Source organism: Hylobates moloch, unplaced genomic scaffold, assembly GCF_009828535.3.
Source record: "Hylobates moloch isolate HMO894 unplaced genomic scaffold, HMol_V3 SCAFFOLD_15, whole genome shotgun sequence".
Taxonomy (NCBI): Eukaryota; Metazoa; Chordata; class Mammalia; order Primates; family Hylobatidae; genus Hylobates; species Hylobates moloch.
In genome coordinates, this window is record NW_026652290.1 from 3724920 (window position 1) to 3747791 (window position 22872).

At 58.2% G+C, this 22872-nt stretch overlaps 1 protein-coding gene across 4 annotated transcripts; it reads left to right on the forward strand.

Annotated features, from left to right (window-relative positions):
- Nucleotides 1-157: 157 nt before the first annotated feature.
- Nucleotides 158-22466, forward strand: HID1 (HID1 domain containing). Of its 4 annotated transcripts, none has more exons than XM_032177135.2 (19): nucleotides 158-345; nucleotides 8788-8937; nucleotides 9485-9655; nucleotides 10321-10434; nucleotides 11043-11149; nucleotides 11396-11512; nucleotides 13148-13370; nucleotides 13456-13512; nucleotides 14339-14479; nucleotides 14627-14717; nucleotides 14911-15062; nucleotides 15170-15248; nucleotides 17416-17580; nucleotides 18992-19219; nucleotides 19611-19717; nucleotides 20146-20226; nucleotides 20865-20956; nucleotides 21143-21301; nucleotides 21575-22466. In XM_032177135.2, exons 1-19 carry the CDS (start codon nucleotides 280-282, stop codon nucleotides 21636-21638), a joined length of 2364 nt encoding a protein of 787 aa, XP_032033026.1. In that variant the 5' UTR covers nucleotides 158-279; the 3' UTR covers nucleotides 21639-22466. The 4 variants fall into 4 exon arrangements, with proteins under 4 accessions (XP_032033026.1, XP_032033025.1, XP_058285079.1 ...); XM_032177134.2 differs by having other exon boundaries at nucleotides 159-345; nucleotides 10318-10434; XM_058429096.1 differs by lacking the exon at nucleotides 158-345 and adding an exon at nucleotides 5124-5141 and having other exon boundaries at nucleotides 10318-10434.
- The last annotated feature ends 406 nt before the right edge of the window (nucleotides 22467-22872 follow it).

Sequence of the window (22872 nt, forward strand, 5' to 3'; positions counted from 1 at the left end):
GGCACCCGGCGTGAGGCGGCGCTGGGCTGGAACCGTGGACTCCGGCGGGTCTTCGGCGGCGGGCGCGGCAGGTGCAGGGGGCGGAGCCACGCGGGGGCGGGGCCGTTCGGGGCGGTGCCGCGAGGGGCGGGGCCGACGCGGGCCAGGGGCGGAGCGCGCCGCTTGTCTCCTGCGAGGGCCGCGGGGGCCGCGGAGCTGGAGCCGGAGCTGAAGCCGGAGCCGAAGCCGGAGCCGGGCTGGAGTCGGGGCGGGGGCCGGGCCGGAGCGGGCTCCAGAGACATGGGGTCGACCGACTCCAAGCTGAACTTCCGGAAGGCGGTGATCCAGCTCACCACCAAGACGCAGGTGCGCCACAGGGTCCCCGGCCTCCCCATCCACCTGCGGGGCTGGGGGCTGGGCAGGGCCGGGGGTACGCGAACTTGGCTCGCCGGGAGATGGGGGGACGGGCGGGTCCCGAGCGTGACGCCAAGGCCAGCGCCGGAAAGGGACCCCGCGGCCTGTACCTCGAAGCTCCATCCCCTGGCCCTAGTCTCCCACCCTCAGCCTCCTCTCCTGGGAACACCCCTCTCCCCGAAGCCGCTGCTGCCACCTTAGGCTGACGTGTGCCTACTCCCCGAACCGGCGACACAGCTGTCCGCCCCCTGTCCCGCCCCGCGGCGACCCCAGCCTCGCATCTCCAGCCTGCCGCCGCCCCCACCCACCCATCCACTGTCCGCTCCCCTCCCTGCCCCTCGTTGCCCGCGGGTCCCGGACGCACAGTCCTGGTTGACTCAATGCAAACAAAGCCTGGCTGGCGTCCGCCCGGGTCGGAGAAACAGCTGGTGTGCGCGGCAGCGGCCTCGCTGGGCCCTGGTTGATGCCCGTGGGCAGGGAAGGCCCAGGTCTTCCTGGGAACAGGCAAAGAGTGGCGGGCAGCGAGGCAGCCTGGCGAGGGGCCCCGTCCCCAGGCCTACTGAGCACAGCCTCCCAGCTGGGGACCTCTCCAGGGGCCTTCCCTCGAGGCCCTGCGAGGGAAAGGCTGTTAGCCTGTGTGCTCTGTTCTCTGGCTTAGGGATGGGGACCCGCAGGATGGCCCTCAGTCAGCTGGTGAGGGGCCTAGGGACCCTCCAGCCTAGTCCATGCTCATAACTCCCCCGTGAGTCCACAAGTGGCCCAATGGCCACCTCCTTATACCACCTGGCCCCAGCAAGACTGCTTCTCTGCCCACCCCTTCTCTCCTGGCGTTTTGAACCAGGCCACTGTGGCCACAGAGATGCTCAGCCCTGACTCCGCAGGTCCCCTATTTTCAGGGGACTCAGGACCTGCTGCCATCTGGGAACTTCCTCTTTCCTGGCCCCTCACCTCCTGCTCTCCAGGGCTCTCTCTTGCTGCTGGAGGTTAGAGTGGGATGGAGGAAGCCAGCTCCCACAGCCAGCTGGTCACAGCTCCAGGGGCCAGACCTTGCTCCCTCACCCCTTTCCCAACTCTGGAAGGGTCAAGTGCGCAGCAAATGCCCAGGGCCTCTGGAGAGTCCAACCCCGGCTGAAAGGTTCTTGATAGAAACCAGACCGCACTTCTCTCGACTCCCCACGGCTCCTGGGTCGTTCTGGAGCTTGGCTTTTTTAGGATGGGGTTTTCGTTCTGTGGGTGGCAGGGAAGGTGGCAAGTGGGCTAGCCCCTCAGTGTAGGGCTGCAGGGAGAGGAGCGGGGAGGCAGGGAGGAAGGGAGGCTCCCGTGTTTACCTGCCTGGGGAAGAAACACCTTGTTGGAGGATTGCGCTGTGGGCTCGGCAGCTGGGGTCCTTTGCCAGGTCAGTGGGGCCAGCTCAGCAGGGTACCAAAGGCTCTGGAGTGGCCTAGATTCCTACCTGCTCAGGCCTTTTCCCCAAAATACTGTGTCCCTCTGTCTTTCCCTGGCTACAGCCCTATGATGGGCCACTTGAGATGGTGCTGTTCTGTTTCCCAGCTGAGGACACTGAGTAGGCTTGGAATAGAACCTGGATAGGCTGCAGATCAGACCAGCCTTCCGGAGAGCACTGAGTCCTGTAGGCGGGCAGGGGCCTGGGCTGCCCGGGGGGGGGATGCCCTCAGTGGCTGAAGCCTTGGACTGTGTGTAACCGACCTGACTTGGGTAGCTTGGGTGTGAGGATCAGAACCCAGATGATCATCACTGATCTTACCACTTGGGGTCCCCAAGAAGATTCAGGCCAGTTGTCCATAGGATGATATGTGGTTCCAGGCTCTTACAGGGTGTGGCTTGGGCAGTAGACAGGCAGAACTAGCACCTTTTCCTGTGGCCTGGGCCTGTGTCCCTGCTGCTCCACCTTCCTCGCCTTCCTGCCATGCATCCTGTTTTCTTCCTGCCCCACGGTCCAGTCCTGGGTCGGGCCTGACCCTGGTCCTGAGAGCCAGCCACTTTGGCTGTTTCCTGGCCCTTCCTCATAGTAGGTGGGGCTCTGGAGGGAGACATTCCCAGACCTGGAACCCTCTCCCAGATCCTGCCTGTTTGGAATTCTCTGCTGCAGGCCAGATGAACCTGGTGGGTGCATGTTTACATGTGTATACATGTATGTGCATGGGAATGCATGGTGACACAGTCCTCCAGAGCAGGCTTAGCAGGCTCGAGTACTAGGGGACCTTCCCCCTGCACACCCTGAGAGTCAAAAGATACAACTGCTCCCCCAGGTCTGAGTGGGGGTCTGGTCTGACTGAGCAGGGGCCTGGAAAAGCTGGGTTAAGAATATCTGATTTTGGGCCGGGCGTGGTGGCTCATGCCTGTAATCCCAGCACTTTGGGAGGCCGAGGTGGGCAGATCACCTGAGGTCGGGAGTTCGAGACCAGCCTGACCAACATGGGGAAACCCCATCTCTACTAAAAATACAAAAATTAGCCGGGCATGGTGGCACATGCCTGTATTCCCAGCTACTCGGGAGGCTGAGCCAGGAGAATCGCTTGACCCCAGGAGGCGGAGGTTGCGGTGAGCCGAGATCGTGCCTCTAGCTTGGGCAACAAGAGCGAAACTCTGCCTCAAAAAAAAAAAAAAAATCTGATTTTGGCCAGGCGTGGTGGCTCATGGCTGTAATCCCAGCACTTTGGGAGGTGGAGGCAGAAGGATTGCTTGAGCCCAGGAGTTTGAGACCAGCCTGGGCAACACAGCAAGACCCTATCTCTAAAAAATAAAAAAATAAAAATAAATTAGCTGGGCTGGGTGGGGTGCGCCTGTCGTACCAGCAACTCGGAGGCTGAGATGGGAGGATTGCTTGAGCCCAGGAGTTCGAGGTTACAGTGAGCTATGATTGTGCCACTGCACTCCAGTCTGGGCAACGGAGCAAGACCCTGACTCAAAAACAAACAAGAGAAAAAGAATAAGGAGAGAAGAATACCTGGTTTTTCACCAGGATAGCTCAGTTTCTGTGACCCTAGCAGCAGGGGCCTGCCTACCTCCAGAAAAAACACTTCCTTCAAAGATCAGATATTGGCCGGGTGCGGTGGCTCATGCCTGTAATCCCAGCACTTTGGGAGGCTGAGGCGGGCGGATCACAAGGTCAGGAGATCGAGACCATCCCAGCTAACACGGTGAAACCCCGTCTCTACTAAAAAATACAAAAAAATGAGCCGGGCCTGGTGGCGGGCGCCTGTAATCCCAGCTACTGAGGAGGCTGAGGCAGGAGAATGGCGTGAACCCGGAGGCAGAGCTTGCAGTGAGCCGAGATTGCGCCACTGCACTCCAGCCTGGGCCACAGAGCAAGACTCGGTCTCAAAAAAGAAAAAAAAAAAAAAAAAAAGATCAGATATTAGAAGCTTCCTTGAGCTGGGTGGAGGCCAACTGGGGTCATTGAGGCAGGCGCTGAGCCATGTCTCTCCCATTAGAAGCCTAAGGGGCCTCAATGACCCTAATGCCTGTAGCATCAGCTTGGCCTGGGCAGGTGGTCACCAAATCCGAATGTCCAAGCCACAGTGGGACCAGGAGAGGAGGCCCAAGCTGAGGAAACAGGGAGGCAAAGTCCTGTTGCCAAAGTTCAAGGCTGGGATCTGTCATGGCTGGGATCTCTCCTCTGCTTCCAGAATGGGCTATTAAGTCTCTTTCTTCATTCTGGATTTAGTCCCCCGGTGACACCTCCTGATGAGGTCATGCCCGCTTGTGCTTAGTTTCTGCCCTTTGAAGGGGGTAGTAGCTACCTGGGAGGTGGGAAAAGTGTCTGGGATGGCAGCTTCCCAGAGGCACTCCCAGATGGCACTGTGGGTTTCCTGGGATGTCCTTCCTTACCCCACCCTGGCTCCAGGCCACCCAGACTGGGGTGCCATGTTCTTGCACTCCAGGGAGTGCCAGAGGGCTGTTCTGGCTGAGGGCCCAAGGGCCAGCAAACCCCAGCCCCAGGGCCCTCCTTTAGCCTTTGTTCCTCTCCCCCAGTGAAGAACTCGCTCTACCAGTTCTGGGACTGAGAGTCATGGCCACATGTTACCCTGCAGCTCCCTGGGGTGGGGTGGGGGTGTTTGCTCTGGGAGTGGGCTGGGGTATGCCTGGACCTTGGTGAGGCATGCGACCCCAACTCTGAGTTTGGAGAGTTCCACTGGTGCTCAGCCCTGCTCTGTGGCCAGGCTGAAGGGATCCCCAGGACTGAGCACAGCTTCAGTGGAACAAATATTGGCTGAATATCTGCCATATGCTTTACCGGCAAGGTCAGGGACTGATGGGGCTTCAAGGCACGTGCACTTGGACTGTGGCGGCAGGAACTACGCAGGGTGGGGGGAGGGGTGGGGCTGGAGGTTCCCAGGTGGGAGCAAGCAAGCCTGGGGCTCTGGGAGGCTTCTTAGAAGTAGCTTCAGAGAACAGAATTATTATTATTAAATATTTAGAGGCAGGGTCTCACTCAGTCATGCACGCTGGAGTACATTGGCACAATCATAGCTCACTACAGCCTTGAACTCCTGGGCTCAAGCAAGCTTCCTGCCTCAGACTCCTGAGTGGCTGGGACTACAGGTGTGTGCCACTACACATGGCTAATTTTTTCTTTTCTTTTTTTTTTTTGTAGTGATAGGGTCTCACTATGTTACCTAGGCTGGTCTCCAACTTCTGGGCTCAAGTAATCCTCCCACCTCAGCCTCCCAAAGCACTGGGATTACAGGTGTGAGCCACTCTGTCACCGAGGCTGGAGTGCCATGGTATGATCCTGGTTCACTGCAGCTTCAACCTCCCTGGGCTTAGGCAGTCCTCCCACCTCAGCCTCCCAAGTAGCTGACATGACAGGTGTGTGCCACCATGCCCAGCTAATTTTTTTTGATTTGTTTTTTTGTAGAGATGGTATTTTGCCATGTTGTTCAGGCTGGTCTCAAACTCCTGGGCTCAAGCAATCCATCTGCGTCAGCCTCCCAAAGTGTTGGGATTACAGGTGTGAGCCACCGTGCCCGGCTAATTTTTGTATTTTTAGTAAAGAGGGGTTTCACCATATTGGCCAGGCTGGTCTCAAACTCCTGACCTTGTGATCCGCCCACCTCGGCCTCCCAAAGTGCTGGAATTACAGGCGTGAGCCACCGCGCCTGGCCTATTATTATTATTATTTTTGAAATGGAGTCTCGCTCTGTCACCCAGGCTGGAGTGCAGCGGTGTGATCTTGGCTCACTGCAACCTTCGCCTCCCGAGTTCAAGTGATTCTTCTGCCTCAGCCTCCTGAGTAGCTGGGACTACTGGCACGCACCACCACACCCATCTAATTTTTTTTTTTTTTTTTTTTTGAGACGGAGTCTTGCTCTGTCGCCCAGGCTGGAGTACAGTGGCACGATCTCGGCTCACTGCAAGCTCCGCCTCCCGGGTTCATGCCATTCTCCTGCCTCAGCCTCCTGCGTAGCTGGGACTACAGGCGCCCGCCATCACGCCCGGCTAATTTTTTTGTATTTTTAGTAGAGATGGGGTTTCACCGTGTTAGCTGGGATGGTCTCGATCTCCTGACCTTGTGATCCGCCCGCCTCGGCCTCCCAAAGTGCTGGGATTACAGGCTTGAGCCACCGCGCCCGGCCATACACCCATCTAATTTTTGTATTTTTAGTAGAGACGGGGTTTCACCACATTGGCCGGGGTGGTCTCGAACTCCTGACCTCGTGATCTGTCTGCCTTGGCTTCCCTAAGTGCTGGGATTACAGGTGTGAGCCACTTCGCCTGGCCATTATTACTTTTTTGAGACAGAGTCTTGCTCTGTTGCCCGGGCTTGAATGCAGTGGTGCCATCACAGCTCACTGCAGCCTTGACCTTCTGGGCTTATGGGATCCTCCCAGCTCAGCCTCCTTAGAGGTTGGGCAGGCCCACCTGGTGAATTTGTTTTTATTTTTTGTAGAGATAGGGTCTCTACAAAAGCCATGTTGCCCAGGCTGGTCTTGAACTCCTGGGCTCAAGCAATTCTCCCACCTTGGCCTCCCAAAGTGCTGGGATTACAGACATGTAATCCCAGCACCACGCCCGGCCCCAGAATTATTTTTAAATAAGATATATATTTTTTTCTGAAGATAAAGTAACGTGTATGAAGTGCAGACTTGTGGTGGTAGCAGGGATCTCAGGTTTTATTGGCTGTAGGATTTCAGAGAAGGAAAAAAGCTGTGTTGGAGAAAGCAGGAAGGTGTCTTGCAGGAAGTGACACTCAGAAGGAGCCGTAAAGGGATGGGCCCGAGGAGGTGCGCGTGCCTTGGACACTCTGGTCCCTTAACAGATGAACATTCAAAAGGAAAAAAAATAGTAACATGTGCTCTTATAGAAAAACATAAAGAAAAACATGAAACCACCCAGAGAGAGAGTTGCCACTAACATTCTGGTTCATTTTCTTCTAGTCTTTTTTTTTTTTTTTTTTTTTGAGACAGAGTCTCGCTCTGTCACCCAGGCTGGAATGCAGTGGTGTGATCTCGGCTCACTGCGACCTCCGCCTCCTGGGTTCCAGCAATTCTCTGCCTCAGCCTCCTGAGTAGCTGGGATCACAGGCACCCGTCACCATGCCCAGCTAGTTTTAGTATTTTTAGTATGGATAGGGTTTCACCATCTTGGCCAGGCTGGTCTTGAACTCCTGACCTCGTGATCCACCCGCCTCAGCCTCCCAAAGTGTTGGGATTACAGGCGTGAGCCACCTCACCCAGCCTCTTCCAGTCTTTTATTCATTTATAATTTAACATGAATTGTGAGCATCCTAGAGGAAGTTTTATATCTTGTGTACTTTTTTTTTTTTTGAGATGGGGTTTTGCTCTTGTTGCCCAGGCTGGAGTGCAGTGGCATGATCTTGGCTCACTGCAACCTCTGCCTCCTGGGTTCAAGTGATTCTCCAGCCTCAGCTTCCCGAGTAGCTGGGATTACAGGCGCCTGCCACCATGCCCGGCTAATTTTTGTATTTTTAGTAGAGACAGGGTTTCACCATGTTGGCCAGGCTGGTCTCAAACTCCTGATCAGGTGATCCACCCACCTCAGCCTCCCAAAGTGCTGGGATTACAGGCATGAGCCACTGTGCCTGGCTGGGCATGTGTGTTTTTAAGGCCTGTTGCCTCCGTGGGAATGGATTTTGGAATGCATTGTTGTGGGGAAAAGGGGAAGAGGGGAAGAGAGAACAGCTTGGGTGAAGGTAAAGAGAAGAGACAGCAGGGTGGAGTCCTGGAGTAGTAAATGCAGGTATGTATATGTATGACATACATGTGTGTATGCATGTGTGTCTGTGTGCACGTGTGTAAGGCATGTTTCTTTCTTTTTTTTTTTTTTTGAGATGGAGTCTCTCTCTGTTGCCCAGGCTGGAGTGCAGTGGCGAGATCTTGGCTCACTGCAAGATCCGCCTCCTGGGTTCATGCCATTCTCCTGCCTCAGCCGAGTAGCTGGGACTACAGGCGCCTGCCACCACGCCTGGCTAATTTTTTTGTATTTTTGGTAGAGACGGGGTTTCACCGTGTTAGCCAGGTTGGTCTCATTCTCCTGACCTTGTGATCCGCCTGCCTCGGCCTCTCAAAGTGCTGGGATTACAGGCGTGAGCCACCGCGCTCGGCCATGTAAGGCATGTTTCTGTGAGATCTTGGCTGAGTGCTGGGCTGAGGTTTGGACTTGTCCCAGGAGACAGTGGGGAGCCCCTGAAGGGCTCTGGGTGAGGAAGCAGTGCCTGTGGCAGCGGTGCTATGGTGCATGCAGGATGCCACCTTGGTGCATGGGTTGGCAGCAGCATAGAGGCAGGGTTGAAGGAGGTGGATTTGCAGGTGGGAGCCCTGGCGAGGACAGCCTGAGTTGCAGCGCTGGAGATGGGCGCTGAGAGGGGCGTGTTGGGGTCAGAGAGCCGCAGAGGTGAATTCACCAGATGTGGCAGCTGTTTTGGGTGTGCTGTGAGAGGGCAGAGGCTGGAGGTCTGTGGCGGGCATCCTGGGTGACTGGAAACGGAGTACAAGTCGCCTTTGTCTTCTTCCCATGGAGAGAGGGCACGGTCTTGACCTGGATCCCCGGGCATTTGACCTAATGGTGTGGCCTGGGGCTGTGCCCAGGCAGGGAGGTCAGCCTGCTTTGCCAGGGGAGGATGGTGACTTAACCAGGGTCACACACCTCCTCAGGGGCGGCGTTGGGCTTTGGCTGACTCTGTGCCTAGCTGACACCGACCATGCACGCCTGGTGTCTCCAGCCTGACTGTGCTGTCCAGGGGTTGTGGTGGCTGAAGGATGTCCCCCACCCATGTGGGAAGGCTCTGGGACCCCAGCAGGTAGGGGGACTCTGGCTTCCCTCTCAGGGTCTCTCCTGGCCACAAGTTGGGCAAACTGTGGGCCCTCTGGCCAGGAGTTGTATAACTCTGGACCCTTGGTCCCCCCACAGCCTGTGGAAGCCACCGATGATGCCTTTTGGGACCAGTTCTGGGCAGACACAGCTACCTCGGTGCAGGATGTGTTTGCACTGGTGCCGGCAGCAGAGATCCGGGCCGTGCGGGAAGAGTCACCCTCCAACTTGGCCACCCTGTGCTACAAGGTGAGGGCTGCCCAGTCCCTCGCTGCCACTCTTCCACCCTCCCAGCCCACAGCAGGAGAAGGCAGGCACATCCAGGGCCTCCCGCCCCACAGGTGCAGGCAGCCCTGTGGCCTCACTCAGCTCTTCCACTTCTCTCTCTGTGGTTCTCCTCGCTGGGCGGAGGGACCATGGCAGCCGCCATTTATGGGGGAGTCCTCCAGGCCACATCTAACTGAGCACCTTCCACAGATCAGTTCATTTAGCTCCCTCTGTGGGGTGGGTACTGCCAGTGTCGCCAGTTTACAGATAGGGAAACTGAGGCTGGGAGACTCACTTAGCAAGGCCTCAGCCAACCAGTGGCTAGCTGGGCCCTGGCTGTCCTGATGCTCCAAGCTGCTCTGGCCTGTGTCCCAGTCCCCCCAAGGCTGGCCGACCCCAACTCCAGGTGGCTCCTCTGCCTGTGGCCCCACTGTTTCTCCTCTGCAGCCTGGGTGCCCACCCTGACCCAAAGTGCCAGGGTCCTCTCCCTACCTTCCAGCCTGCCCTCTGCTCCTGCCTGCCCCCACAGGCCGTTGAGAAGCTGGTGCAGGGAGCCGAGAGTGGCTGCCACTCAGAGAAGGAGAAGCAGATCGTCCTGAACTGCAGCCGGCTACTCACCCGTGTGCTGCCCTACATCTTTGAGGACCCCGACTGGAGGGGCTTCTTCTGGTCCACAGTGCCCGGGGCAGGGCGAGGAGGGGTCTGTGGGCCTGGCCAGGGCTGGGTGGGAGGCAGAGTTGGTGTCACAGGGAGAGTGCCCTTCAGGGCCGGCCATGCTTCTCCAAGCCTCTTCTGGGATTTGGGAAGTGCAGGGGTGGGACCAGTGGGTGCTGCTGAGGGATGGTGTTCAATGCCACCTCCTTGGGCCCTCAGTTCCCCTCCCATGGGGGTTTCTGTGCCCACAGTCCGGAGGAAGTAGGGTATGGAGAGAAGCTGAGAGCCAGGGGTCGCTGGGCAGAGGTGGAGGCAGAGGAGCTGGGCCCTCTGAGGGCCGGAGAGGGACCATACTGTCCTCTGTCCCCCACAACACCTGCCCTGGGTTTATCTCCAGGTGAGGTGCCGAGGGATGCAACACAGCGATTCCTAGCAGGGCTGAGACTCTTGATGTTGGGGGTCACTGCCCGGGCCCCTCCAGTCAGTAGGGAAGGTTCCTTCGCTGTTCCCGGCCCGGCTCGCTGCTCTGCCCCACTTCTGCCTTGGGAGGTTTGGGGCAACCAGGAGTCCACTTCCTGTCCCTTCATTCCTCTGCCCATGGGGTGACCGCCTGGGCTCAGCCCCTGTCCCCCACCACCCCCCCAAGCCCTGGGCCACCTCTTCCTGGCCAGCTATCACTGAGGCAGCCTGTGGGTGCTGTGTCCCCAGCAGGGAGAAGAGGATGATGAGAATGCCAGGCCCCTGGCCGAGTCCCTGCTCCTGGCCGTTGCCGACCTGCTCTTCTGCCCAGACTTCACGGTCCAGAGCCACCGGAGGAGCACTGTGGTGAGTATCCCCCAGCCCACACCCCCAGGCCGAGCAGGCTCTGGTCCTGTGTTGGGGCCAGCCCAGTTGAAGTTCCCTTGGGCAGATTGCACTGGGGGCCAGGGGGGCTCCAGGAGAGCTGAGCTGCCTGGCACGTGTAGGCCTGGGTGGCGGCTGGTACAGCTGGAGGGAAGCCAGCTGGGGCTGGCCCTGCCTGTTGCGTTTGGATGGCTGGGCACAGACACCCATTGTCTTTGCCTACCCAGGGGTGCGGGGCTTGGACACAGGAGGCCTGGCCCTCTTGCTTCCTGTGGTGGCATGGACTTCACCTTGAATGTTCTCTGCGCACCCCCAGACCCGGGGCACCCAATCCCCTGCCCCTCCCTCCCTCTCTCCCTGTCCCAAACTGGACTGAGCAAGTGAAAGAACCAGTGTGAGATGGAGGAGAAATGAGCTTTCACTCCCGCCCTTGTGCATGAGGGCCGGGCCATTTTGAGGACCTGTCTTTAGGAGAATTGGGGGTCTCTGCCCCATGGAACTGTGCGAGGCTCGTCGTGGCCGGGTTCTGACCCAGGCTGCTGTTCACCTCTTGACCTCCTAACCTGGCCTCCTCCTGGCCCTGGCCCCAGGATGCGGCGGAGGACGTCCACTCCCTGGACAGCTGTGAATACATCTGGGAGGCTGGTGTGGGCTTCGCTCACTCCCCTCAGCCTAACTACATCCACGATATGAACCGGTGAGCTTTGCCCAGGCCCAGAGCCCTCGATGCAGCTGGACCCTGGGCCGGACCCTCGTACAGCTCAGAGAGAGCCCATGGGGTCTCCCCAGAAGACTGTCCTCACCTGTGACCCGACCTTGACCTTACAGGGGTCAACGGGGGTCACTTCCTTCCATTGACCTGGGCTGGGGCGCTGGGCTGGGTGGGCAGCACCTCCAAGAGGGGACTGGGATCCCAAGGTGCCCTTCCCCTTCCCCCGCTAAGGATGGAGCTGCTGAAACTGCTGCTGACATGCTTCTCCGAGGCCATGTACCTGCCCCCAGCTCCGGAAAGTGGCAGCACCAACCCATGGGTTCAATTCTTTTGTTCCACGGAGAACAGGTGAGAGCCCCTGCCCTTTCTGCGGTCTCTTCCCTCTTACTCCAGGCAACCCAGAGCTGAGTCCATTCGCCAGCCCTGGGTCTCGTTTGAGGGGAGGTGCTGCCCCCTGGTGGTAATGAACTTTAACTTACCAGCCACACCTTACACCAGCCCCTTCAGTCTCTTCTTGGAGTCCTCGACAGGACAGAATCTGGGGGCCCCTCAGTGATCCGTCCCTGGGTCCTCCATCAAGAGCCGCCTGTCCAGTAGAAATAGGATGCAAACCACGAGTGCAGTTTTAAAATTAAAAAAGTTAAAAGGTAAAATTGGGCCAGGCGCGGTGGCTCACACCTGTAATCCCAGCACTTTGGGAGGCCCACGTGGGCAGATCATCTGAGCTCGGGAGTTCGAGACCAGCCTGGCCAACATGGTGAAACCCTGTCTCTACTAAAAATACAAAAATTAGCTGGGTCTGGTGGCGGGCGCCTGTAATCCCGGCTACTCGGGAGGCTGAGGCACGAAAATCACTTGAACCCGAGAGGCGGAAGTTACAGTGAGCCGAGATCGCGCCATTGCACTCCAGCCTGGGTGACAGAGTGAAACTCCATTTCAAAATAAATAAATAAATAAAATTAATTAATATATTTCATATGACCCAATATACCCCAAACTTTAGCATTTAACATGGAATCAGTATACAACATTATTGAGCTGTTTGACACCCCCATTTTCATACTAAGTTTTCAAAATCCAGTGTGTATTTTGCACTTATAGCAGGTCTCGGTTCCGATCAGCCACATTCCAAGGGCTCGACAGCTCCTTGTGGCTTGAGGCTGCTGTGTGGGACTCTGCAGCTTAGAGACCGGGTTGGGGTGTGTGCGTGACAAATACCCCGAAGGGCAGGGAGGCCCAGCCCACATGGGGCACTCATGGACTGTGGGGGACACGTGAGCACGGGGTGGGGGGAGGGTGTCACATGTGCCACGTGGCAGGGTTGAGTATCTGAGCAGGTAGCTCCCACTGGGAGCTGTGTTGGCCGCATAGGGTCTGTGCCTGGCAGGTGGCGGTCGACCTCCGCATTCCAGACTCTGGTCCCTACATGACACACCTTATTCAGGTTTCCTAGCCTTCTGTTCAACCTTCCACCCTACTCCAGAAGAGAAGGGAGCCAGGCGACCCCCTCCACTAGCCACGGTCAGAGGCTGGCCAGAGTTTTCTTTCTCACCAGCCTTATCAGGCAAACTGCCACCCTTTGTCCCTCACTTAACCTCTCTGGGTCTCAGCTTCCTCGTCTGTAAGATGAGCAGCTTGAACCCTGACATCTCTTGAGTCTGAGTGGAGTCATTCTTTGGCCTGGGAGCTGGTTGGCTGAGCCTGGGCTCTGCTCCCTGAGGGGAAGCCCACCTTCTCCACGGGCCTCCAATCCCATCTCTGAGGCCCCGAGGGAGGGTATCTGCCCCTTAAGACCCTAAGGGGTATGAATGTGTCCTAATCATGGCTCTGGGCTTCCCCCACCCACTCTGTCCAAGCCACTCCCTGGCCTGGCGCTAAAATGCTTGTTGAACGAGGCTGACCTTCTCACGTGGCCAGAGAGGTGTGGCCAGGGGGCTGGGCCCCAGTGGAGCCTCTGCAGCCTTGTCCCCTCTCCTGCTGCAGACATGCCCTGCCCCTCTTCACCTCCCTCCTCAACACCGTGTGTGCCTATGACCCTGTGGGCTACGGGATCCCCTACAACCACCTGCTCTTCTCTGACTACCGGGAACCCCTGGTGGAGGAGGCTGCCCAGGTGCTCATTGTCACTTTGGACCACGACAGTGCCAGCAGTGCCAGCCCCACTGTGGACGGCACCACCACTGGCACCGCCATGGATGATTCCGATGTAAGGATGGGAGCGTGGAAGGGACAGCTGCCAGGGCCGCGGGTTGTGGGGAGGGCGCCTGCTCACCAGGGGCTTCTCTTGGCAGCCTCCAGGCCCTGAGAACCTGTTTGTGAACTACTTGTCCCGCATCCATCGTGAGGAGGCAAGTCCAGTCCCCACAGTGGCTTTGCAGGGTGCGGGGGAATGCAAGTGAGACAGGGATATGGGGGATCCTGAACCCTCCACGAAGGAACCATGCTCTCTGTGGGCTGGGGCCACCCCAGGTGAAATAGTGGCAAGACTGCGAGGGTTTCAAGATGCAGGAAGGGCTGATGGCCTCACCTGGGTAGAGGTAACTGGGAAGGCTTCTAGGAGGAGGCAGCTGATGTCATTTCAGAGGTGGTGGGGAGAGAGGGGAATGACAGTAGACAAGGGCTTCAGGCCAGGCAGTCCCAGTTCATGTGTCTTGTGATCTTGGTGGGAAGGTGCTTGAACTCCCAGAGTTCTAACTTCTGCAGCTAAAACACAGGACCCTAGCTGCCTTCTCACCCCAGCTGGTGGCAGGCCTCAGTAAATGACAGAGCAGTGGAATGCTTCTCGAGTGTGATGGGGTGATGGGGGAGTATTTTGGGGAGGGGTAGAAGGATGGAACCTGTCAACCGTGAGTCCCAGGTGGGCAGGGACGAGGCTGAGGGTGTGCATGTGTGGGAGTTCACTGAGGGCAGCAGCCTTGCTCAAGGGGCACACAGCCCAAGGACAGAGAGTCTGCAGTCTGCTGGAGGCACCAGGGCTGTCCACGCCTATGAGGGACTCCATGTCCTGAGGCGTCGCCCCAGGACAGCTATGGCTGATAGCATCTGGGCCCTCTGGCTCTGGAGGTGGCATCTGGCTCTGGGGGATGGAGGGGGCATTTGTTGGGGGCCTGGGCTGGGAAGCTGGAGCTGCAGGGATTGGGCTGGACAGACCCCCTGCTCTGTCCTCACCCCCAGGACTTCCAGTTCATCCTCAAGGGTATAGCCCGGCTGCTGTCCAACCCCCTGCTCCAGACCTACCTGCCTAACTCCACCAAGAAGATCCAGTTCCACCAGGAGCTGCTAGTTCTCTTCTGGAAGCTCTGTGACTTCAACAAGGTGGGCCAGCCTCGAGGGGTCCTGCAGGGAGATGGAGAGCAGCTGCCCCAATAGCCCAGGGGCAGGGACAGTGTCAGACTGAGGGGGGTGGGGCAGAGCTGCCCCTCCCTCGAACTCAGCCCACTTGGCCCCTCCCCGCACCCCTAGAAATTCCTCTTCTTCGTGCTGAAGAGCAGCGACGTCCTAGACATCCTTGTCCCCATCCTCTTCTTCCTCAACGATGCCCGGGCCGATCAGTGTAAGACCGGGGTGGGGTGGGATGCTGGGGGCTTTCCTGGCAGCGAGGCGGAGGGCTGGCCATCTGCCCTGCCTCCCAGGAGCTCAGGCCTGGCACTCTGACCTCTCAGGAGGGAGGCCCCCAAAATGGTCCCTGCCTGGGCCCCTCCTTCCCTCTCCCACCTGAGTGACCCCTCCCACGCCACCTGCCGCAGCTCGGGTGGGCCTGATGCACATTGGCGTCTTCATCTTGCTGCTTCTGAGCGGGGAGCGGAACTTCGGGGTGCGGCTGAACAAGCCCTACTCGATCCGCGTGCCCATGGACATCCCAGTCTTCACGGGGACCCACGCCGACCTGCTCATTGTGGTGAGGGGGCTTGTGCGGCCGGGCCCAGGAGGTGCAGGGGCGGTGTCCTCTTGGCTGAGTCTGGAGGCAGCGGGGACCTCACGGTGCCCCTGTCCCTCCTGGCACAGGTGTTCCACAAGATCATCACCAGCGGGCACCAGCGCCTGCAGCCCCTCTTCGACTGCCTGCTTACCATCGTGGTCAACGGTAGGGGCCCGGAGCTTGCACTCCCCGCGCTCACCACCAGGTGGTGTCAGGCCACAGGCCAACCCGCCACCTGCTCCGGCTCGCAAGCCCCTCCAGCCCACAGAAAGAACGCAAACTTGTGTACCCTTCATAGAAGCCACATTAAAAAAAAAGGGTGACAACAATTTAATAATATGTTTTATCTATCATCATCTCAACATGTAGCCGATATGAAAATTACTAATGAGATATTTAATATTCCCTTCTCACACTCAGTCTTGTCACCCAGGCTGGAGTGCAGTGGCACCATCTCAGCTCACTGCAACCTCCGCCCCCTGGGTTCAAGCGATTCCCATGCCTCAGCCTCCTGAGTAGGTGGGATTACAGGTGTGTGCCACCACACCTGGCTAATTTTTGTATCTTTAGTAGAGATGGGGTTTTGCCACGTTGTCCAGGCTGGTCTTGAACTCCTGACCTCAGATGATATGCCCACCTCAGCTTCCCAAAGTGCTGGGATTACAGGCATGAGCCACTGTGTCTGGCCTTTTTTTTTTTTTTTTTTTAATTTTAACAATTTTTTTTGACATCTGAAGGAGTTTAGCCCAGTTTATGGGAGCCATTGGTAGTCCGATAACATTTTTACTTTATTTATTTATTTTACTTTATTTTTTATTTTTAAGACAGAGTCTCACTCTCTGTTGCCCAGGCTGGAGTGCAGTGGCACAATCTCCATTCACTGCAACCTCCCAAGTTCAAGTGATTCTCATGCCTCAGCCTCCCAAGTAGCTGGGATCACAGCATGTGCCACCATACCTGCCTAATTTTTTTTTTTTTGTATTTTTAGTAGAGACAGGGTTTTGCCATCTTGGCCAGGCTGGTCTTGAAGTCCTGGCCTCAAGCAGTCTGCCTGCCTTGGCCTCCCAAAGCGCTGGGGTTACAGGCGTGAACCACCACACCCGGCCATATTTCATTTTATTTCTAATTATAGTGATGGGATCTCACTATGTTTCCCAGGCTTGTCTTGAACTCCTGAGCTCAAACAATCCTCCTGCCTCAGCATCCCAAAGTGCTGGGATTATATAGGTGTGAGTCACTGTGTCTGGCCTCTTGTGTGTTTCATATGTGCAGCACACGTGTTAGGACTAGCTGTATTTCAAGCACGAAATGGCCACACGTGGCTGATGTCCACTGTGTTGGGCAGTGCAGGTTTGGACAATTGTAGTCACATAGTATGGGGATGTGGAAGCCCCACCCTTTCTGCCTTTGTCCTCCCTGTCCAGCCCCTACCCCCACCCAGCAAGAACTGCACACAGCTGCTGGGGAGAGGAAGCCAAAGGAGCCAGGCTCCCTGGGGTTCAGGACCCAGCAAGGCAGGTGGCCATGGGCTGGGGCAAAATGCCTTCAGTGTGAACATCTTTTGGAGAGGATGGTCGTGGCTAGGGGTGGCTTGTCTGTCTGTGGTCCGGTTTAGACTGCAGGGTGGGTAGTGTGGGGTGGTAGAGGCCTCTAGCTGGGCTGTGAGCTTTGGGGCCAGGACTGTCCCTTCCCCTCCTGGTTCACTCTCTGGCTCCATCTCACAAATCTTAACTGAGCTGGTTCCGAGAACACATTTGTGACCAAGACAGCCCCAGTCCCTGCCGTGTGGAGCCCTCAGCCTAGTGAGGGAAAATGACACAAGACAAGGAAGTGTTCAGATCAGCATGGAACTTCAGGCTGGGCGTGCCCCCAGGGTTGGGCCCCAAAATACATCTCTAGTGACGTGGCAGCTTGACGTTCTAGAAAGATTTAAAGTCTTGAATTTGTATCCCTGCCCGATCATTTCATTACTGGGGAACTTTGGCCAAGTTTACAACCTTCTCTGAGCCTCAGTTTCCCTATCTGTAAAATGGGGATGATCTTGTCTGTGTCCTGCCTCCCTCGTGGTATTGGGGGGGACTGGCATGGGTGGGATGTGTATGGCTTTGTAAGCAGGACAGCTGTCCTCATGGTCGAGGGGTGAGGGTGGGGCCTAACTGCCTCCCAGGACTCTGCACACAGTATGGCCAGTGTGGATTCAGCCTCTTGGGCCTTGGTCTTCCTGGCTCTGCAGGGGGCAGGGAGGGATTGGGAGCAGGAGCCTGTCATTCCACCCTGGCCCAGGGATGGCTTGGGTGGGGGGCCCAGGAGTGAGCTGACCCCTCCCCTACAGTGTCCCCCTACCTCAAGAGCCTGTCCATGGTGACCGCCAACAAGTTGCTGCACCTGCTGGAGGCCTTCTCCACCACCTGGTTCCTCTTCTCTGCTGCCCAGAACCACCACCTGGTCTTCTTCCTCCTGGAGGTCTTCAACAACATTATCCAGTACCAGTTTGATGGTGAGGCACCAGCCTGAGGCTCTGGTGATCAGGGTGGCCAGTGGGCCTCCTTCCTACATAAAGAGGGCACAGCCCAGGAGGTGGCCTCTGGGAGGTGCTGGCCTGCTTGCCTTCTGCCCCCAGTTCATTCATTCAGTGTACATTTATTGAGCATCTATAGTGTACCTGGGTGCAGGGGATACAGTGGGGAACAAAGTTTTGCTTCTTGCCCTGTGGAGCTCACAGCTGGGGATGGAGGCAGGGAAGGAGGCTTCAAACAGATGATGGGCATCTGATTTTTTTTTTTTTTTCCGACGGCATCTCACTCTGTCGCCCAGGCTGGAGTGCAGTGGCGCGATCTTGGCTCGCTGCAACCTCTGTCTCCGAGGTTCATGCAATTCTGCTTCAGCCTCCCAAGTAGCTGGGATTACAGGCACCCCCCACTATACCTAGCTAATTTTTTGTATTTTTAGTAGAAACAAGCAATCTGTCTGCCTTGGCCTCCCAAAGTGCTGGGATAACAGGCATGAGCCACCACATCTGGCCTGAAATGTGATGAAAGGAAAGTACAGAGTAGTAAGACCCTGATGGGTATCTTAGCAGCCCGTCTGCCCGGTGTCACAGACACCCGGTTGCCTGCTGTCACTTCAAGCCTTGCCACTCATTAGCCCTGTGACCGGGGCATGTCACCTGACCTCTCCGAGCCTCAGTTCCTTCACCTGTAAGGTGCTCATAACAATGGTTCTAGGGGTCCCGGTCTCAGAAGGTGTTGGGAAGATTGGGCAAAATAATCCCCAGAAGGCACTTAGCACAGTGCCTGGCAACTTAAAAATGATCAGTTTTTATCATTGCTATTTCCAAAGTCGGACAAATTTGCAGTGATCTCTGAGGGAGAAATAGGGGTAAGGTGGGGCAAGAGACAGCACGTGCAAAGGCCCTGGGGTGGGATGTGGAACTGAAAGTGAAGAGTATGGCATGAGGCAGGACCAGAGATGGGGACTGGGGCCTGAGAGCTGGGAGAAGTCAGCGTTGGGGGATGGACGGATCCTCTGTGACTTCTCCTGGCCACCTTGCTTGGAGGGGGAGAGTCAGAATATTTAACAGCTGGCCTGACATGGACACTGCCATGCTGGGGCCTGCCCTTTTTGCCAGGTGTTAGCCGTTTAGTGCTGGGTTATGGAAGGAACTGGAAGGCACTGGGGTGGGGGTGTTGTGAGGTGCTCAGGTCTAACATTCTGGGATAGCCATAGTGGGCACACAGCCGGTGCCAGCCCTGTCCCAGCACCCTCTCTTGGGCTCCCTGTACCATCTCCAACCCCATGGGCAGACACCCTCCTGTCCTCCAAACTCCCCCTTCCAGAAAGCCCACCCAGATTGGACGGGGGGAGCTGGAGGGGGCCTCCCTGAGGTGAGGCATGCTCCCTGCCCACAGGCAACTCCAACCTGGTCTACGCCATCATCCGCAAGCGCAGCGTCTTCCACCAGCTGGCCAACCTGCCCGTGGACCCGCCCACCATTCACAAGGCCCTGCAGCGGCGCCGGCGGACACCCGAACCCTTGTCTCGCACCGGCTCCCAGGAGGGCACCTCCATGGAGGGCTCCCGCCCCGCTGCCCCTGCAGAGCCAGGCACCCTCAAGACCAGCCTGGTGGCTACTCCAGGTCTGGTGCCAGTGGATGGGACAGGAGTGTGGATACCGGTGTGGCTGGGGGACAGACATGGTCTCGGGGTGTCACCCCCGTCTCTGGCAAAGAGCATGGCTTATGTATGGAAGCTGAGGGGATGGGGCTGGGCAACAGGGATGGGGGGAGGGTACTGGGTGGGCTTAGCATGTATAGCTTGGTGTTGGGGGCAGAGCCTCAGGGCAAGTGTAGACTCTGGAGGGATGGTTACAGGAGAGGGCGTTGCAGTGATCAGACACTGCCTCTAGAGCTGGTGGAGGTTCCAGAGGGAAGCAGGAGTAAAACAAATAAAAATAAAAAAGTGGGTGGAGGAAGGGCTAGAAGGGACACCATGGAAGGGGGTCCTCACTCCCACCTGTGCCCTGCCCAGGCATTGACAAGCTGACTGAGAAGTCCCAGGTGTCAGAGGATGGCACCTTGCGGTCCCTGGAGCCTGAGCCCCAGCAGAGCTCGGAGGATGGCAGCCCGGCCAAGGGGGTGGGTGACAGGGACTCCTGGAGCCGGGCGTAGCTGGCCCTTCCCTTCCTCCCTGGCCTCTGCAGTGGGGGCTGGGCCGGGGCACTCTGGGGTCACCTGCAGCAGAGGGGCAGGTACCCAGTGCCCAGGGCATTAGGGTCAGCGCTGCTGACTCCCTTGGGGGTGGTGGCCTTTCACAGATCCCTCCCTTGTTTACTGGTCCCGGCGAAGCCCTTGGCCTTCAGACTTCTCATCCCTCTGCCTTATCTGAGCTGGCCTTAAACCTGTCACTAGGTTGGGCTGGGCCTAGGGCCTGGGGCAAAGGCTGCCGGGCTGGGCCTTCCCCTTTGTGGGATTTCCAGCTGCCAGTGGAGAGGGCTCATTGCCCCCCAACTCTACCCCTCAACCACCCCCACCATCTCTCACCCCTGTTCCTTTCTGGGGGCCAGGAGCCCAGCCAGGCATGGAGGGAGCAGCGGCGACCATCCAGCTCATCAGCCAGTGGGCAGTGGAGCCCAACACCAGAGTGGGTGAGGGACCCTGTGCCAGGCGAGTGGGGGCTGGGGTTTGGGCAGATGGTACTGGGGCGGGAGCTGGGTTGGGGCTCCCTGGCCCAGGGAAGCTCAGTGAGGATGGCAATGTGTCCGAATCAAAGGACCCTAGCGTAGAAGCCTGGCTCTGGGTTGGTCCTTCCGGCTGGTGACATCCCACGTGTTCAGCCTCTCTGGCTGGGTTGCTTCCTCTGTCTACACTGTTGCGAGTCCCCAGCAGGATTAAGCTCCAGGTGCCCACAGTGCTCTCTTCCTTAATAAATCACTTTCCGACTTCCTCCCCTGAATCTCATCCCCACGCCCTGTGTCTCCTGAGATCACGCAAGTTGCTCTGGGGCAGAGATAATTACCGTCCCTGCCCGACCACGCTGTTGTGAGGGCTGAAGGCGACAGTCTCCCGAGAGGCACGTGGCACAGCCCTGGCTTAACGCGGGGCCATGGCGCTTGCCATCAATAAGGATTAACTGTTCCTGGGTCCCGCTTGGTGCCAGGCTCGTGCTGCAGGGAGCACGGGTACTTTCTGCCTTGGGGAGCCTGTGGTTCTGGGTCAGGGTCAGGCTTGCCCCGCAGCCTCCAGGGGCTGCTTTCTCAGCCCCGGGAACCCCGTCCCTCGCCAGGTCCTCTCCTGGAAGTCAAAGCTGCCGCTACAGACCATCATGAGGCTGCTGCAGGTGCTGGTTCCGCAGGTGGAGAAGATCTGCATCGACAAGTGAGTCGGACGCCGGCAGGGCCGAGGGTTGTGGGCGGGGCCGGGGTGTGGGCAGGTGGGCTCTGGGCGGGGCCAGCCTAGGCTTAGGTAGGCGTGTGATGGGAAACATGGGTCCTGGGGGGCCAGGGTGAGCCCCGTGCTCCCCTGGACCACGTGAGTGTGCTGGAGACACCCCTCTCCCCGCAGGGGCCTGACGGATGAGTCTGAGATCCTGCGGTTCCTGCAGCATGGCACCCTGGTGGGGCTGCTGCCCGTGCCCCACCCCATCCTCATCCGCAAGTACCAGGCCAACTCGGGCACTGCCATGTGGTTCCGCACCTACATGTGGGGCGTCATCTATCTGAGGTGGGCCCCGGGGGGGGTGAGGTGGTGTCTGCCTGAGAGCCTGCCCAGCAGGGCTCAACAGGGACCTCAGCTCTGGGCCCCACCACCCATTGTGGACTTCATGTCAAGACAGCCAACTAAGGCGGCCTTGCCTGGTTGAGGGTGGCACCCGCTGCCCAGGGTGGGACATCGGGATGGAAAGGGTTGGCTTGGCCATTCCTGCCGCCTAGCTCCTCCTGGTGCCTTGTCTGCAAGGTGCCCCAGCACCTGGGTAACCCCCCATTTCCTCCACAGGAATGTGGACCCCCCTGTCTGGTACGACACCGACGTGAAGCTGTTTGAGATACAGCGGGTGTGAGGATGAAGCTGGCGAGGGGCTCAGTCTAGGGGAAGGCAGGGCCGTGGTCCCTGAGGCTTCCCCCATCCACCATTCTGAGCTTTAAATTACCACGATCAGGGCCTGGAACAGGCAGAGTGGCCCTGAGTGTCAGGCCCTAGAGACCCCTGTGGCCAGGACAATGTGGACCGGCTCGGATCCCCCTCAACCCCTAGGCTGGACTCACAGGAGCCCCATCTCCGGGGCTACGCCCCCACCAGAGACCACTGCCCCCAACACTCGGACTCCCCCTTTAAGACCTGGCTCAGTGCTGTCCCCTCAGTGCCCACCCACTCCTGTGCTACCCAGCCCCAGAGGCAGAAGCCACTGGATCACTGTGCCCTAAGGGGTTTGACCAGGGAACCACGGGCTGTCCCTTGAGGTGCCTGGGCAGGGTGAGGGGGTGCTTCCAGCCTCCTAACCCAAAGCCAGCTGTTCCAGGCTCCAGGGGAAAAAGGTGTGGTCAGGCTGCTCCTCGAGGAGGCTGGGAGCTGGCTGACTGCAAAAGCCAGACTGGGGCACCTCCCGTATCCTTGGGGCATGGTGTGGGGTGGTGAGGGTCTCCTGCTGTATTCTCCTGGTTCCGTGGAAATAGCCTGGCTCCCTCTTACCCAGTAATGAGGGGCAGGGAAGGGAACTGGGGGGCAGCCGTTTAGTCCTCCCTGCCCTGCCCACTGCCTGGATGGGGCGATGCCACCCCTCATCCTTCCCCCAGCTCTGGCCTCTGGGTCCCGCCCCCCAGCCCCCCCCGTGTCAGAACAATCTTTGCTCTGTACAATCGGCCTCTTTACAATAAAACCTCCTGCTCCACGTTCTGACTCTGTGGTTGAGGCGAGGGGCCAGGTGTGGCTGTTGTCTTCAGGGGAGCTGGGGACTCTGCAACCCAGAGGGCCCCCAGTGCATGACTGGGAACCAGCATTTGTTATTTTCTTGGGTGGGAAAGGAGGATCAGACCCTGTCTGTCAAACCTAGGGTTTGGGTCCCTGGGCTGTTGCCGTCCAGAGAAAGAGCCCGCAGGAGAGGCCATGGGGCCTCCCCAGGCAGCCACTGAGACAGCGCTGGGAGGGCTATGCTTGCTAGTGATTCACTTCGGTGGGGGTGGGTGAGGAGGAGGGCAGAGCCTCACCTGCAGGGCCAGGGCTGCCCTCTCTGGCCTCGCCCCAGGCGGAGTCCACTGTTTGCACTGGGCTCAGGGAGATGGATGGCCTGCCATACC

Coding starts and splice junctions, on each gene's coding strand:
- HID1 (XM_032177134.2), top strand. CDS start 280: ATGGGGTCGACCGACTCCAAGCTGAACTTCCGGAAGGCGGTGATCCAG. Junction 8,938..9,484: donor TGGCCACCCTGTGCTACAAG/GTGAGGGCTGCC, acceptor CTGCCCCCACAG/GCCGTTGAGAAGCTGGTGCA. Junction 19,220..19,610: donor CAGCCTGGTGGCTACTCCAG/GTCTGGTGCCAG, acceptor TGCCCTGCCCAG/GCATTGACAAGCTGACTGAG.